We start from the raw sequence: 16549 nt of genomic DNA, 5'->3' as shown, positions 1-16549 counted from the left end.
GCAATTCCAAGAATATGATACAAGGGGAAAAGAGGAACAAAGTCTTTTGAACCATTTTGGATGATGGGTGGGTGGAATGGAGTTAGGAAAAACACCTGTGACAACCTTCAGCCATTAGTCACTTAGGAACCATGACTGCTGCATTCCAAAGGGATTACAACAGCAGCTGCTGGTGCTTTGCTGTGGTGAAGGTGAGACTGGCAGGTACCAGTTTGGGATGCAGGCCAGTCTGAGAGAGGTTCTGGTGGCTCGGTGAGTACCACTGTGGGCGTGCCTTGCAGAGGTAAAGGAGGTGGTTGCAGCCAAGACAGAAAAAGTGTTCTGAGACTTAATTACGTATGTGAGGAGCAAGGAAGAAGAAAGGAAATAGTCAAATGCCAGTGGGAGCAATGTGTAACATCTGAGGCAATCACTGTAAGTACTGAACGCCTGAACTTAAGAACTGGTCGATGCGGTTTGTCACTAGGGCTGTGTGTGAAGATCAGGTAACATCAGAGGCTTGTGGCTCTTATGGTTTCCAAGGAATATGAATTAAGGAAAAGAGAAAAAAACCAACTGAAATAGCTCTGGAGAGCAATCAAACCCATTTGAAGTGATTCCCGGAACAAGTCTTGACAGCCTGAACATCCTGGAAACTTCCAAGGGAAGGAAGAACTGCTGAATTATAATGTAAGTGGAGATGTGCTGTGATAGATACTGCTGCCTAGTGGGAAAAGCTTCAGTGTTTTTCTTTGGGATAGGGCTGGCTGGCATGACTGTCATATTAGTAAGTGCTCTTAGTCTTTGTAGTACAAAAACAAAGTTTCTCAAAAAGGTACAAGAAGCCTTTGTAAAATCTACCTTAGAAACAGCTGCTGGAGCTTAACTTGCTGCTTTTTTAGTTTGTTTTTCTTTCACTGTAACTTAAAATTCAGACGAATTTATTTTTAAGTCTTTACTGAGTGCTAAAACATGATCACTGGGGCTGCAGAATCTTAAGGAGATAATCCTCTTCAAAACTACATAATTTTATTACTTATACTCTTTTACAAAGTGATGGTACAAAACCAAAAATAAATACATTCATAAATCCAAAAAGAAATATAGTAAGGGTTTTTAAAACAGAAAGGCTTAAAGTTTGTGCTGACAAAAAGTACTCAAAGTTATTAGTTTGCAAGTTCTTTTTGAAATAAAACTTCTGGGAAATACTAATAGATGGAGCTAACTTAACAGGTAAACAGATATTTGTTTCTAGTGGGAGCTTATAATTTTATATGTCAGAGGGTAGTGGAGATAATATTAGACAAAAAAACCCCTCTGAAACCAACCCACAGCTGTTGGACAAACCCAGAAGTGATATTAACCAACATGGAAGTTAAGTCATCAGGAAATGCTCCTTTTTCCTTCAGACAGCTTTTACATCCCACCATGCTGCCCATTTCCTCATCCTTAAAGATAACTTATTCATGGCACACCTATTATCTTTGTAGGAAGTTCTTTTTGTCTTGGGATTCAAGAGCATGCATTTCCTCTGAGTAAATAATTTTGGCATCTCCTCCCATAATTACACCCACGTTGAGTAGGAACTCTGGCATTAGACAGACATATATTATAGGAACCAGTTAATTCGTTTGACAACTTTACAGGTATTAATAACAACTGCTAAGTACCTCTCCCTTCTCTCAAATTTCAGCTGACAGCACAAAAAGATTGCTGGGTTTGTTCTTTTTATGATTGATTTGACTTGGACATCCTTGAAGAACAAAGTGGAAGTTGTATGCAATTCTCATAAGCTGAGGGAATGGCAGGTGAGTTCTGCAAGTCATTTGTTTCCCTTCAGCAGGTACTTACTCAGGGCTGTTTCCTCAGGATTCATGCCCTGTAGGTATCTGCTCAGATTTCTTATCTGAAGGATATTTTACCTTGTAATTTGTTCTTGCACTTCCTTTTCAAAATTTTAATGTTGTTATTGTTAAGACTTGTTTGAGAGTAATTCTTGAGCTAAACAAAGGATATTGGGATAGGGAGGAGAAAAGAAATTTTCATTACTTCAAAAACCACCATTTTTAAAATGCTTTTTCAGAGATGTGTTATGATTGGTATTAAAAAAAGTTTGTGTAATCCATTCTAATGGAGCTGTGAGCATGGAACCTATAGATGGGAATTCAAAGATGCATTAAAACCCTACCAAAGGAAAAGAGTAATGACAGTATCTCTGCTTTTTCAAGGTTAAAATGAAGATGATTATTGAGCTGGGCAATTGCAAAGCAGGGTTCTTCCTCATTTAACGGAAAAAACATTTACAAATCAGCTCTGCAGGGAGAGCAGCAGCTAACTGCAGTTCACTGTTGTCCCATTATTCATACTAAAAATTCTCCTTTTCAGTCCATCAGTACTTTCTCACATTACCTCTTTGTGGTCTTAAACTACCAAAAAAACCCCAGTTCTTCCTTGAATTTAATTATAACACTTTTTTTCATAAATTAGTTTTACTTTTATCGCTTCTTCAAGGATTAGGTGTAAATTGTGGTTTAATATGCACCTATATTGTTTCAGATCTGACTTAGTATTTCACTGATAAGCTCCATGGTGTGCCCTAGAAGCTTGTTTGAAGATCCCTACAATAATATTGCATAGGCATTAATCCATCCTTTCCATCCTATTCTTTTTGTTGTTATTATTGTTTTCCTTTGATTTCCCTTTAAAATGGTGGTGGTCATGTGCCCCCATCCTGTCCCCACTCCCCCCACCCCCAACCTCGTTGCATTTATGATACTGACATTAATAAAAATTACTTGGAGGAGCCTTCACCAAGGTACTTGCCCTGAGCATTTGTCAAAACTTGAAACACAATGCTCCAGGTGTATTTTGTAGAGTCTCCCAGGGCAGATCCAAACACAGAAGGTGCTTCTCAGCATTCCCAAAGACAGCATAACTGCTCAGGTTTGAGCATGGCAACAGAACAGGGAAGGGAAAACAATCTTGCAAGGAAGATCATATACATATTTGCTTGTCATAAAGGTAGTTTAGCATTTGAGGTGTCAGGAACCACTTTATGGGGTTTAAACCACAGCCCATAAATAACAGCAAATGTGCAGGAGGACACGGTATGAGAGAACTCCAAGCACACTGCAGGTCAGAATTCTTCTGTGACATGAAGTTACTGCCTACTAGAACAGGAATGCCAGTGGTCCAGTTGTCACCTTGAACAGAGCTAGATCCAGACAGACAGATTGATTTGTCAAAAGCTTCAGCATGTCCTCAAATACCTCTTGTTCACCCATATAAGACAGATGATCTCTCACTATGCATTTTTCCTTGCATCTAGGCCAAATGGCATCAGAATCTAAGCAGGAAAAGTAAGATGTCCTAATTGCCATTCCTGTGATCCTAAAAATATGTATGTTTAAAATGTAGAGGGGCTACAGGCCACTTTATTTGGTGCTGATTATGAAATGACACCAATTTGCCCCTGTAAATTTTTTTTTAAGTCCAGTGGTAAAACAGCATCCAGCACTGTACAGGAGTATGTAAGTACTCTGTAAGAGGGCTCTTTAACAAAACCCAAGGAAAGATTTCTATTACCGACCAATAGACTTAATTTAATGGGGCATCTGCTTTTTAGTTGTACTTCCTCCCACAAGAGGTAATTGCTCTTAGTAACCTCATCATGCCACTAAACAGCAAATGACCTCATGCCAGTTGCTTCTTTGTGACTTCTCTGGTGTTTTACAGATCTGACCCCAACACACATCAGCTGGCAGCCATCAGTGAATGCAGCCAACCACCACACCAACAGATATGCCAACACCGAGCTGACTGTGAGGCGAGGACAAGCCTTCAACATCACCCTGTACTTTAACAGACCAAGGCAGAATGGGGAGAGCCTAGGATTTGTCACTGAAATAGGTAACATTCCCATAGCTTAATCCATCGTCAGAGAATTATAATCTTTATTCCTTGCATTTGTCTCCTTATTCTATTTAGGGAGGCAATTTTTCTGCATGTATTTTTAGTGCTTCCCGCACCCCAGAATGCTCAGTTTCAAGTGTGAGGTTAATGTTGAAACCACACTCTGGAATGGAAACCAGTGACTCCTTCTTTCTGGCAGGGCCATCCCCCTCGGAATCTCATCGCACAAGGGCTGCATTTAACCTCTCTGAGGGAGGGGGCAGTGGCTGGAGTGCTGCCCAAGGACCCAGCGATTCTGGATCCATGAACTTTACAATAACCAGCCCAGCCAATGCTGTCATCGGGCGATACAACCTCACCCTCCGGGTCACCTCAGGGAACAAGATCTTCTCCAGATACCTGGGCCAGTTTGTGTTACTCTTCAACCCTTGGTGCCCAGGTAGGTGCCAATGCCTTTGCTGTCGAACACAACTGACCTTGTTGCTTTCCTACCTGCACAGAGCTGCTCCCTCAAGCCGTCTCTCTTTGGGTCACCAGCTGCTGCAATCTCAGCTGTGTGCTCAGAGATCTGGTTTCATTACACTAAAAAGCTGCTGCCACCACCCCACCTCCTTTTTACCCTAACAAAATGTGCTATGGGGTTATATCATAGACTCTTCAGAAACAAGCAGATCACTTTTTCTGTAGACAAGGGCTTCTCTGGGCAAACCGCTCCAGTGCATCACTGCCCTCTGGTAAAGAATTTCTTCCTAACAGCTAATCTCTCCTTTCTTAGGTTATAACAGTTCCCCCTTGTCCTATCACTCTCAGTCCATGTAAAGAGTTGCTCTCTCTTCTTTTTATAAGCCCCTTTCAAGTACTGGAAAGCCTCAATGAGGTCTTCCTGGAGCCTTCTCTTCTCCAGGCAGAATACCCCCAGCTCTCCCAGCCAGTCTCCAGAGCAGAGGGCTCCAGACCTCGGAGTATCCCTGTGGCATCCTCTGGAGGCTCTAACAAGTCCACACCTTTCTTGTGCTGAGAACCCCAGAACTGGATGCAGTGCTCCAGATGGTGTCTCATAAAGGCACAGTAGAGGGGGAGAATCCCCTCCCTCAACCTGCTGCCCACCCCTCTGGTGATGCAGCCCAGGATGTGGTTGGCCTTCTGGGCTACAAGCACACACTGCTGGCTCCTGTCCAATTCCCATATTTTTCATTTTGGGCTGAAAATGGACAACTCTTGTTGCTCCATGTTTTCATTTCTGCATTTCTTCTGCAACATCCTGAGACTGCAAATTTCTAACCTCATATTTTGCAACTTTGCAATAGTCTAGAAACCTGGGTTGGCCTGAAAACATGACACTCTAGAGTGAAGAGAACTCTAAGCCATCCCAGTGAGTAAACAACTTATATGAGAAAAGTAGCCACACTCATCCACTACTTTTTCCCTTGACCATATGTTAGTCAAGAGCCACTAAGGAATACGTCAATAGCCAAGATGAAAAAAGCTGCTAATTAGCCCAGCAAGTCCTGGAAGGCAGAAATAATTATACAAATATGTTCAGGAAACTCAGACCATCTCTGCATAGACAGTCCTGAGGGGAAAAACCTCCCCAGAAGCCCCTGAAAAATAATTTGTGTGTAACTTGTAATTGAGGGAAACCACACTGGAGGGACAGCAATATTTGACAGCTCCTGAACTGGAACACCAGCATAGCAATGGTACCCAAGAGACCAAACTCTTCTCAGATGAAAACTGAGAAAAACTAAGCTGTGCCCATTACAATTTTAAACTAATGATTTTGTGGAAGAGTCCTCCAGATTTACCAGATGATGCAATGACTACTGACAGATAAAAGGGAGTATCCTTAATGCTGAATGGAGGATGCTGCTGAATAAGTTCTGCAGAGTTGGAATAGCTCCCTGATCCTGAAAAACAGGAGCAGATTCAGTTTGAGGGTATGTTCCCACTACTGTAAGTGTCATAGCAGAAGGGAAATAGGAAATTTATTTTCTGGGCAAAGGATAAATGGCAAATCTGGTCTGTAGATAGGGTTCCAGGTGGGAGGTTGGGCTTTAAGCTGGGGAATACAGAAATTAGTTCATCAACTGTAATAACAGAAAAGAACTACTTATAAGAAAACAGTCAGGACCAGAGAAAGGAAAAGCACTGGATTGGAGAAAAGCTACTAGAGAGTGGATCCTTAAGTGTCATCTGAAAAAACATTCAGGTCAAATAGTTCATCACTGACTTTGACATGCTGACATTAAACAGCATTGTCCATGAACAGATGGACTGGGACAACACACAGAAATAACTGGCTGACCTTAGAGACTGGAGAAGGTGAGAAGAAATAAGATATAGTAATAGGAAATAGAAGACCATACCTCTATGGAGAAATAACAATGATTTCAGTGACAGACTTATCATCTGGAAATCATGAGGAATGCAAAAGCCCTTGTTAATCAAAGAACAAGAACCAATGTGAAATGGCCCTGAAAAAGGAAAATGCAATCTTAAGCTGTGTAAGAGAAAACAGTTAGTCAGATTTAAATGTTAATGCCTTTGGATGAGATGACAAGAATTAAAACATGTTCAGTGAAGGGTTACTAGGATAAATGAACACATGAAAAACCTTTTGGACCAAAAAAAAATATTCTAGTTTAGCAAGCTATAAAGGTTTATTGAGAGTACATAAACCTTAGAAAAAAGGAAATGTTCTTCAGCTGATTATACAAGGACATTTAGATTGCTCTGAATAATCAACTCACAGGGCTAGAAGAATCTTAGAAAGTCATCTACTCTCACACCAGGGCTCTAAGGCAGGTTCAGTTCAGCACTTAGGTCATTCCTGACAGGTCTTGAATTCCTTCTTAATGACCAGCCATTAGGGAAGCTCCAGTACCTCCCCTGGCAATTCCCTCCAATTAAACACAAGCCATTCTATTAGAACTTTATCCTATTAACTAACCAAATCTTTCCTGCTTTGACTGTAGCATATAATTCCTCATCCTACACATGACAGACACCAAGAATAGATTTTATTTCCCCCTGCCTCATTCTCTTCACAAGAATTTCTGGAATTGATTACAATGCTTGCCCCATTCCTCACCCCCATTTTTTCCCTACCTAAAATAATTCTGAGTTAATTCATACTTCAGATTTTCAGGAATGCTGAGCATTCTCAGTGCTCCTCCCATTCTTTCCAACTGGCCCACACCTCGAAGTGCAGCCCCTGAAACTGCACACAGGTCTCCATGTCCATGCTACCCCAAAACCTCAGGAATCAACAATGATATTATTTTTAAAAAGTGTGGACAACAAAAATAGATTTTTATCACATGACACAATTTTAAAAATAAATTGCAATCTTTTTATTTGCAGGAAGGGAAGGATGGGAAGTTCCTATAGGAAGGTAAAGAAGTTGATTCAATAAAATAGAAAAACTGATCTTTTTGTATGTATTTCCTGAAATCCTGAACCTTTCAGAAAATATTTTTAAACATTATGGAATTAAAAGCAAAGCTAAGCAGATACTGCTATCTAAAGAGTGACCAACCTAAACCTCTGTGGGAACCAATGCTTTCATAGCAGCTACAAACTGTGCCATAAACTTGGAAAAACAATGAGGAACAATGAAATCCAAGTGAATGGCTGAGCAGGTTATCCCAGTAACATTCCTGATAGAACTTTGGATCAGTCAAGCAAAAGTCTTCATTTAGGAATCTTAAAACAAGGCAAATACATCTGGAAAAGAGAGAAAAATGCCATCTGTGTGGCTCCTTTCAAATATCTGTTCCACTTCTAACTACCCTGAGAAGACAGAAAAATGTGGTGAGCTAGCCTGGACTTTTCTCCACCTTCCTCACAAAAACACAATGTGCAGATAGGGGACATTTAGATAATGCACAAGGATATCCTAAAAGTAGGGGAAAAAAGTTAAGTAATATAATATGGATCCTTCTTTCATCCCCCCACACCTCCCCTGGCCATATACAATAACAGACATTATCACTGAACTGTACCTGTTCATGGAGCTGTAACAATTCTATTTTGCAAATAGAAGTTTTCTCGTTGCTAAATCAAGACAAAAATGTTTCTGAAACGTTGCTGGTATTCCCAGCTTTAAGTCTGCCCAACTTGGTTTTCAGGTGATGATGTCTACATGTCCAATGAAAATGAGAGACAAGAATATGTTCTAAATGAAAATGGAATAATCTTTGTGGGCAATGCAAGGTACATTGAAGCAAGAGGGTGGTATTATGGACAGGTAAGTCACAAGGAATTCATCTGGCCTCTCATTCTGCCTCCAATAGCATTTCTCTTATCATTATTTGCTGTTAATATAACGACTGTACAAATCTGGGTAGCCTTACTTGTGGTTTGCTCACAGTGTGTCTAACAGTGTGCCCCACTGTCCCTATCACCTCTGTGCTGGAGTATCTCAGAAAGGAGGAACTGCAGTAGAAAATCCTTTAATTCTGTTTGTGAAACCACCCATTTTCTTAAAAAATTATCTTGTCTGATCACAGTTTCAAGATCTTCTAAACATCTGCCTCACCATGCTTGATCTGAGCCTGTACTATCGTCAGGACCCAGCCATGGATGTGTCACGAAGAGGAGATCCTAAATATGTGGGCCGAGTAATCAGTTCTATGGTAAGAAATAGACAACCCAAATCCCACATGAGAAAGCAGAAAGCACCACTGAGACTCAGCCACCTGCATCCTAAGCAATATAATAAACTAGATATAGTGCATTACACACAATTAATTTCGTGCATTCTGTCCATTGGCTCCTTTTTAGATCAATGGAAATGATAACGACAATGGAGTTCTCCTGGGAAAGTGGCAAGGAAGTTTCCACTCACATGAGAACCCATCCAGATGGGATGGCAGCGTGGTGATCCTCAAGAAATGGCGTCAGGACAACTACAGGCCTGTTCAGTATGGCCAGTGCTGGGTTTTTGCAGGTGTGATGTGTACAGGTAAGCTGTAAGAACACAGGACTGGGGTGAAATGGAGGCATCCGTGACCTCCGGTTTTATCAAAACCACAAAGCAATAATTTCTACAAGAGGAACAGTGCTGTGAAGACCACTAATGCTGAAGAATCACAAAATATTTAGACACTTTGTTTCTCAGATATTTGTAATCATTGAACTAAGGCTGTGTGGGTTCTGTTGCATTTCTTGCTCGTTTGGTTTTTTTTATAAAATATATTTCAGTTTTGAGGTGCTTGGGGATTCCAACTCGTTTGGTTTCAAATTTTAACTCTGCCCATGACGTGGATAGAAACCTGAGTATCGACAAGTACTATGACAGCTCTGGAAGGAGTCTTAATATCAGCAAGGATTCCACATGGTAAATATAATTTCTTCCATCTCACCAACAACAATAGAGAGGATTTAGGAGACTTAAAAACATGAACACTAGTAGTACAAAAGCAACTGAGTGGGCAAAATGTAACACAACCATCTAAATTAATACTGCAGACATCCATTTGGGAAAAAACCAACCAAACAACATACTTCATGATGTTCTCCCTCCCTGCCCTGAGGTCCATACCTCAAAAGCAGGCAGTAAATCTGTCCTTTGAAAAAGGTACTGTAACTTGACAGTTTGTGTCTCAGTTTAGAGTTTAGAAAAATTTGTTAAAAATTCACTACACTTCTCCAATTGGAAGTTTGCATGACTCTGTATTACTGTGCTTTTTAGACATTGTTCTTTGTCTCCAGGGATTATCATGTCTGGAATGAAAGCTGGTTCATTCGCCCAGACCTGGGAAGATCATACAGTGGGTGGCAGGTTTTAGATGCAACTCCACAAGAACAGAGCAGAGGTAACAGCATAAGCTCTCAGCCTGACTTAGAGTCCTTCTCCAAACTGAGCACAACTAATAAAGTGTAACCTTTTTTTTTTCACATTTTAGGAATTTTTCAGTGTGGCCCTGCATCTGTCTTAGCCATCAAAGAAGGTGAAGTAGACCTGGATTACGACACCTTGTTTGTGTACTCAGAGGTGAACGCCGACTGCAACAGATGGATTGTATACAATGATGGAACTAAGAAAAGAGTTTATTGTGATACTGAAATCATTGGCAGGTCCATCAGCACCAAAGCTGTGGGCAGCAATGGCCGTGTGGATGTCACTGCTAACTACAAATATCCAGAAGGTAAAGGAATTATCACAAATTATCTCCTATTACTGCCTACTGAATCCTTGGTGCTGGGAAGCTAGAATGGGTAACCTGCTTTGTTTGAGCATCTCTCCCCCGCCTTCAGAAGATATTTCTGCCAGTGTTCTCAGACTACTTTCTTAATACAGTGCGTGTTATATTTCAGGTTTGTGCATTTAGTAGCTTCCTTATTAAGGGAAAATACAAAATATACTTTAGTCCCTTACACAGAAGTGTAAAATTTAATGCATACACAAAACAGGGCTATAAAATACATTTTACTACCCAAGGCAGACAAATCCTCAGGGTTTCACTCCTCAGTGTTTTAGTGCAACCATATTTAATACAGAGGCTGGCTGTTGTCAGATAAGCAGAGTAGCACTTAGCACACTACTGCATGTTCTGACCAGAGAAAAAGAAATCTGACGTCCCAAACAAATACAAATGCATCATATTTCATTTTAGTGATTTATTCACCTCGTAACCGTATATCCCTTGTGAAAAATCTGAATGGAGGCTTAATGAAGATATGGGGAGCTTTTAAGTACTGCATATTTCTGAGTGATGCTGTTACCCTGTATTGGTCTGAAAGCCTTTACACAGAGGAAGTGCATTTGCAACAGAACTAGAATTTTACTTGGTTCTCTGCTTCCACCAGGTTCTTCCGAGGAAAGACGAGTTTATAAAAAGGCCTTGGCTACGATACTTGGAACAAGTGTCACAGAAGGACGCACAGACTCCCCCGAGGGAAGACCTTCAGAGACAATGAGAAACCCTGGGATCGCTGGGAAATTCAAGCTGGCCGAACCTCCAGTTTTTGGCAAAGACATTAACCTAATCCTGGTCCTCAGCAACCTCTCCTCTGACCGCAAGAGCGTGAGGGTGGACATGAGTGCCTCAACCATCCTGTACACAAGGAGAGCAGTGGCAGAGATCCTGAAGGCAGCCACTTCTGTGGAGCTTGGTCCTAAACAAGGTAACTTTTAATGTCCCTAAGGAGCCAATATAGCTCTCTTCCTAGCCTCATGAAGGAAGAAACATCAGTATCATACCTATATCAGCTTTGTAGTGCATCTACTCATTCCACCTCTTCATAGCATGGTTTATGAGTACATTTTCCATTATTTTTTTCCCTCTGAAAACTTTTACTAGTTCAAGCATTAATTGGATGTCTCATGAAATGTTACATAGAAGGCTACACTTATGTTATAGTTCCAGAAGCAGCACTATACATATGTGTATCTGTCATGGTTTCTATATGTATATATATATGTGCGTGTGTGTGGTGATTATTACACAGGAACACATCTTACTCTTAACAAATAAAGAAAATTTGATGCGTGCCTTCTGGCACTCAACAGGCAACACATGAAAAGAAATCAACTAGGAAAAAGTTTAAAAGTTAAAGTGAAACTCTGTCTCTCTTTTGAAGAGTCAAGACTATAGAAATTATTATAGAGATCTTTTTCATCCCCAGGGGCTACAAAGATAAACATTTTTTCCATACACAGCAGAAAAGTTGTAGGACTACAATGAGCAGCTGACCAGGTCACTTGAAAAGGATCTCTGTGAAACTTGACCCAAACTTTCTTCTCGACTGAGGTAAAATAAAGAGGATATAAGGACGGAATAGATTAAAATGGTTATACCTCTAATCATTAGAAATACAAAGGGTCAGGAATCCAGTGAAATGCAGATGAGCAAACTCCCTCAGTTTCAGGCCAAAATCCTCTATTCAAAACTGTAAGGGTCAAATGGGTTAAAGTAGAAAAAGGTCACCAGAAGGGGAAATACACAACCAGTCTCACAAGAAGGAAATATAAACAAATTCCACTGCCATCATTTTTCTCTTCAGTAATTAATAAAACCCCTCACTATAACTCTTTTCCGTAGCTTTCTTTGAAAATATAATGGTTCCTAAATATATGTCTGAATTCCAGGGAAGCAAATCCGGGTAAAGATCCCTTATACTCATTATGGAAGATATCTGACTACTGACAAAAGGATCCAAGTCACTGCTTTGTGCGAAGTCATGCGCACACACGGGCTGAGGCTGCTGGTGGAGAAGACAATCATTTTAGAGGACACAAACATCATCATTAAGGTGAACAATTTTCTCCCTGATGTTCTGAACAGACACTAAAAGATCTGGAGCTCAGATCTTAAGATGAGAATCTGGGGATAAATGCATTACTTTTAGGCTGCCATTTCAGATGTTGTTCCAAAATTCTGCCTGCTTAAATTGAGAAAGTAGGGACATGAGAGGCCAGTTCTGAACCTTGGCCTGAATCTGCCCCATTTTTCAGAACAGCTCTGTTACCTTCTTTTTTTCCCAGTCACAAGCCACTGCCTTATGTTCCACAGTACTTGTTTTCATTCCAAGTATTGGCAAGTGTTTGTGTTGTCCTTAAAGAACTTTGCCAAAATACAGATTTAAACCCTTAACTCTAACCAGTGCTAGAGCCAGTTCATACTGTTTTAGCACTTTAATCCTAATCAATGATATGCCAAAAAAAGAAAAAAACTACTCAGCAACCCAAAGATCAGACAGGTTTCATGGGACATGTCTGTGTAGCCAGGGCTCTGTTTCACTGAAATTATGCACAAAATACTGCAGACAGCTTGACAGCACTATTTAGCTAAGCCACATCCAGCTTCAAACACTAGGAAAGCTAATGTTTGTCAGCTAAATGCCACTTGCAGCTCCACAGAATTCTGACTCCAGGAAAGTGTAAACCAGTGAATGACCAGGAATGTGTTTTGTCCTTCAGATCCCTCGGAGGGTTGTAGTGAACAAAGCTGTGTCTCTGGAGATCTCCTACGCCAACCCCCTCCCGGAGCCTGTGAGCCGCTGCGTCCTGCTGGTGACTTTGATGAACCAACAGGTCAAGATAAAGTAAGTAGAAGCTGCAGCATTTACTCCCTGCTTCCAACATGACCAACAGCATGTCTAACTTCTCAAACAGAAAGAAAAAAATCACACTTGAATTGTCTTTTTTATATTTTCTATTTCTGAAAACAAAAATGCCACCAAACATACATACGATTTCTTAATCATGTGGTGTTTTTTCCATATAGAACTTCTTTAACAACTCAAACCTGCTAACATTCTTCTTTTCTGGGAAAGCAAATGCACATGTCAAATTATTTTGCCTCTCTGCAGTTTATTCTACAGTTTGGCTTTCTCTTTCTATTTTCATATACAATACCCTGACACCACAAAAAGATAACTAGGCTAAAGCAAACAAGTCAGACACTCCCCTTGGTTCAGCCCAAGCAAAAAGTTGCTCTGTTGTCCTTTAAAGCAGGAGAAAATCATGCCTTTTCAAAACATAAAAGCAAAATCTTCTGTTATTTTTTCTCTTTTCCTCTGGACTCTGCTGCTTTATGGATCAGCTCAGTTTTGAGCACTAGTTCGTATTTCCTAAAAGCATCTTTTATTGTAAGACAGCCTGACTTGCTTTGGCTGTAGAACTATTTGGACATAATAATCCATAAAAACAAGGAAAACATTATTCCAGTAAAAGACAAAGCCAATTTAGGCCAAAAGGAGATACAAGCCAAAGCACAATGGCCATTAGAAAAATCATTATTGCCAAAAGGGATATGAACCAAGCAGGCATTGGACAGAGCGCTCACCTTTGACATCAGAGTTTTTCTATTGTGAGTTTGTGTTGACTATCCAAATTTGCATCCAGCCCTAAGATGGAACTGTGACATAGCACCTCTTTTCCGTAATTCCATTTGAGAGTAAAGGAAGATGGTACTGTCCTCTCTCATTTCTTAGCCTACGCAATGCCTCAAACCCTAAGTAATTCTCAAAACCCAAGGCTGGATCTCAGATAACTGTTGGGGCTTTAGATATCCTGCAGTTCTGTTTCTTGGGAATCTCACAAAAGACAATGCAAGCCTGAACGACATTCTTTTTTTTCTTTTTCTGTTCTTGTGTTTTTCAGTTTGGCACGACTGGCACCGAGGGAGAGATCAAAAATTTATTTTGAATTCACACCTCGGAGGGCTGGGCCCTTACAGCTGCAAGTAGACTTCTCTTGTGACAAATTTTCACACGTTAAGGGATTTGTAACAATTGCCGTAGCACCTGCATAATGTGATGGAATCAACTTTCCATTTCAGCATAAACACAGCAAGATACTCTCCTCTGTACAGGAACAGTGATGACAGAAAGGAAATTTGCACAAAAATTGGTGACCTCTTACATTGCAATAGAATCAAGTCTGCTTTCATAGTGCTTAATTATTTAGTCTCTAATTGTATTTCTCTTCCCCACATTGACTAAAGAAAAAAACGAAGCCCCTTCTTTGTAGAAATAGTTTCACTGTTTTCAAATCTCATTCTGTTAAGCTCCAAGTTTTGACTCTTCCCTCATCATTAATACAATCTCTTTTCGACCACATTCTAATTGTCAGCAATAAATAAAAATCATTCTCAACTATATTGTTTTGTAATGATTTATACATTCCATGGGAGTATTACAAGAAATCACAAGACTAAGACAAAGTTCTTTTTTCTTCATTTCACAAGCCACTAACCTAGAAGAGTGGAACATTTCTTGCATTGTTTACCTAATTTCTGTATTTTGTGACACCTGTAGTTCCATGAATGGGGAGGAAAAAAGTTTAGGAAGGCTGGGAATAGTAATGCTTGGGGTCCATGGCAGTATTTCTGTAGCCTGTGGGCACAGGCCTGTCACAGAGTGGAGAACACATGTACGTATTCAAAACAGCAACTTAATTCTTATGCAGCCTGACAGAGTCCCAGGCACCACAGGGAGAGTTTTGCAATAGTGTGGCAGCCCAGCAACACAGGGTAAGTAGCTCTTTTTGCTCACCAGTGTAAGGTCACTGAAGACAAGGAATACGTTTGCCTTCAAACCTTCCCCGTGTGGCTCACTGAGGGCAGCCCTGACCCCACACCTGTCAGTGTCTGCAGACAGAAGCCCCTTTTGTGGGTTCCCAATCCCAACATTTCCAGGTACCAGGTCTCCCCTGAAACCCACTTGCAAGTAGCTGTAAGGGTTCCCTGTTCCTGCAGCCGCTCCAGCACTGCTGTGACAGTGACTGACCAGGCACAGGAGCTGCCAGGTCACCCTCAGAGCAGGATGTGGGGCAATCGTGGTGTGCAAACAGCTCTGCCAAGCCTGAACATTTATATTTGCTGTGTGACTTACGAAAAGTTTAAAGCAGAATTAATAAGCTGAAAATTCTGAACCAGAGAGCTGTCAGGAGTTATGGATATGGGCATTTTTGTGTGACAGGTGATAGTATTTCAGAGCCTGAGGGGTCCAGATATAATCACAGATTTTTACAGCAAAAAACCACAAAAGAAACCATAAAAAAACACTTTAGATTCCTTTTTTAAAAAACGTATTTAAACTGCAGGCAATTAATTTGCCTTTCTGGTTCCCGGCAATCTTGATATGAAAGTGGAAACAAAACAGAAAACAGAACTGAAAAAAAGACACAAGGCAGAAGGTAGAGGTGAGGAAAATAAGAGATCATCCCTTTTCCTGACACACCTCACTCCTCATTATAGTCCACTGGAAGTCCAGAGCAGTCTGCAACCTACTCTTGGGACAAATTGGCAGGACATGTTTTTAGATAAGCTGTGACACACTATGAGGGAGGAGAGGGCAGGAGGGAGCTGCAGGAGCAGAGAAGAGAGTGCCTGTAATTACAGTGGGCAGGGCTCACACCAGAAGAGCAGCTCTGTGGCTTCCTCCAGGGCCCAACCAACCTTGCCATGCAAAACATCTACTGAGAAACTGTGGGCATGTATTAAAATACGTGCATGTATTATGAACACCAAACTACAAAGAAAAATTATTAGAAGCAGAGGCAGCCATTAAACACTTCTCTTTACTTAACACAAGTTCCCAATCACAGCTGACTGCACAACAATGCCCCCTCCCCAGGACGTGTTGCTCCTTACAGAAGAAATGCAGATTATAGGTAATCACGTGAGAAACAGGTAATGAGAAGGAAGCATTATAGCAATGTTGTGGCAAAGACAGAACGAATTATATGCAGTTATGTGGAAGATCTTCAGACAGATCTGTCTTAAAAAAAAAAAAAAAAAAAGTGGGGGAAAAAAGCTACTGGCAGTAACAGTAATTATTATAAATCGACTTAGATCACTCACTCCATGTCCCACATAACTGTACTGTACTATAGGTGTATTTGTCTGTACTTGCCCTTTGTACATACAGTCCCCAAAAACCTAAACTGACACAAACAAAACCATCCAAAATTAAGTTGCTTCTGCCTACTTAATATTTCCTTCATTAGATCAAATTTGGGATGCTTTCCTCTCTAAAATACCAGAATACTGATTGCCATCTTTCCTCAGTCATTCACCAGTTTTACATAAGGATAATTGGATTCAAGATTGTGCAATTAAAGCAGTCATCAGTGGATGCTCACGTAGGATATCACTACAAAAACAGTAACTACCAACCACAAGTCACACCCAGCTTGTATAAACTC

At 40.6% G+C, this 16549-nt stretch overlaps 1 protein-coding gene across 3 annotated transcripts; it reads left to right on the top strand.

Moving 5' to 3' along the window:
• Positions 1–237: 237 nt before the first annotated feature.
• LOC121674729 (protein-glutamine gamma-glutamyltransferase 6-like) lies at positions 238–14498 on the top strand. Of its 3 annotated transcripts, XM_042049300.1 has the most exons (15): positions 238–252; positions 467–669; positions 1673–1787; positions 3715–3888; positions 4091–4330; positions 8022–8140; positions 8403–8528; positions 8677–8857; positions 9097–9232; positions 9607–9710; positions 9801–10043; positions 10705–11022; positions 11987–12150; positions 12818–12942; positions 14003–14498. In XM_042049300.1, exons 3-15 carry the CDS (start codon positions 1781–1783, stop codon positions 14151–14153), a joined length of 2088 nt encoding a protein of 695 aa, XP_041905234.1. In that variant the 5' UTR covers positions 238–252; positions 467–669; positions 1673–1780; the 3' UTR covers positions 14154–14498. The 3 variants fall into 3 exon arrangements, with proteins under 3 accessions (XP_041905234.1, XP_041905243.1, XP_041905228.1); XM_042049309.1 differs by lacking the exons at positions 238–252; positions 467–669 and adding an exon at positions 283–414; XM_042049294.1 differs by lacking the exon at positions 238–252 and having other exon boundaries at positions 283–669.
• Positions 14499–16549: the final 2051 nt, after the last annotated feature.

The sequence above is a fragment of the Corvus kubaryi genome, unplaced genomic scaffold (assembly GCF_017639235.1).
Source record: "Corvus kubaryi isolate FWS band 111438036 unplaced genomic scaffold, C.kubaryi_AGA036_p1.0 134, whole genome shotgun sequence".
Lineage (NCBI taxonomy): Eukaryota > Metazoa > Chordata > Aves > Passeriformes > Corvidae > Corvus > Corvus kubaryi.
Note: the sequence above shows the minus strand (reverse complement) of the source record. Positions and strands in the feature narration are given on the sequence as shown.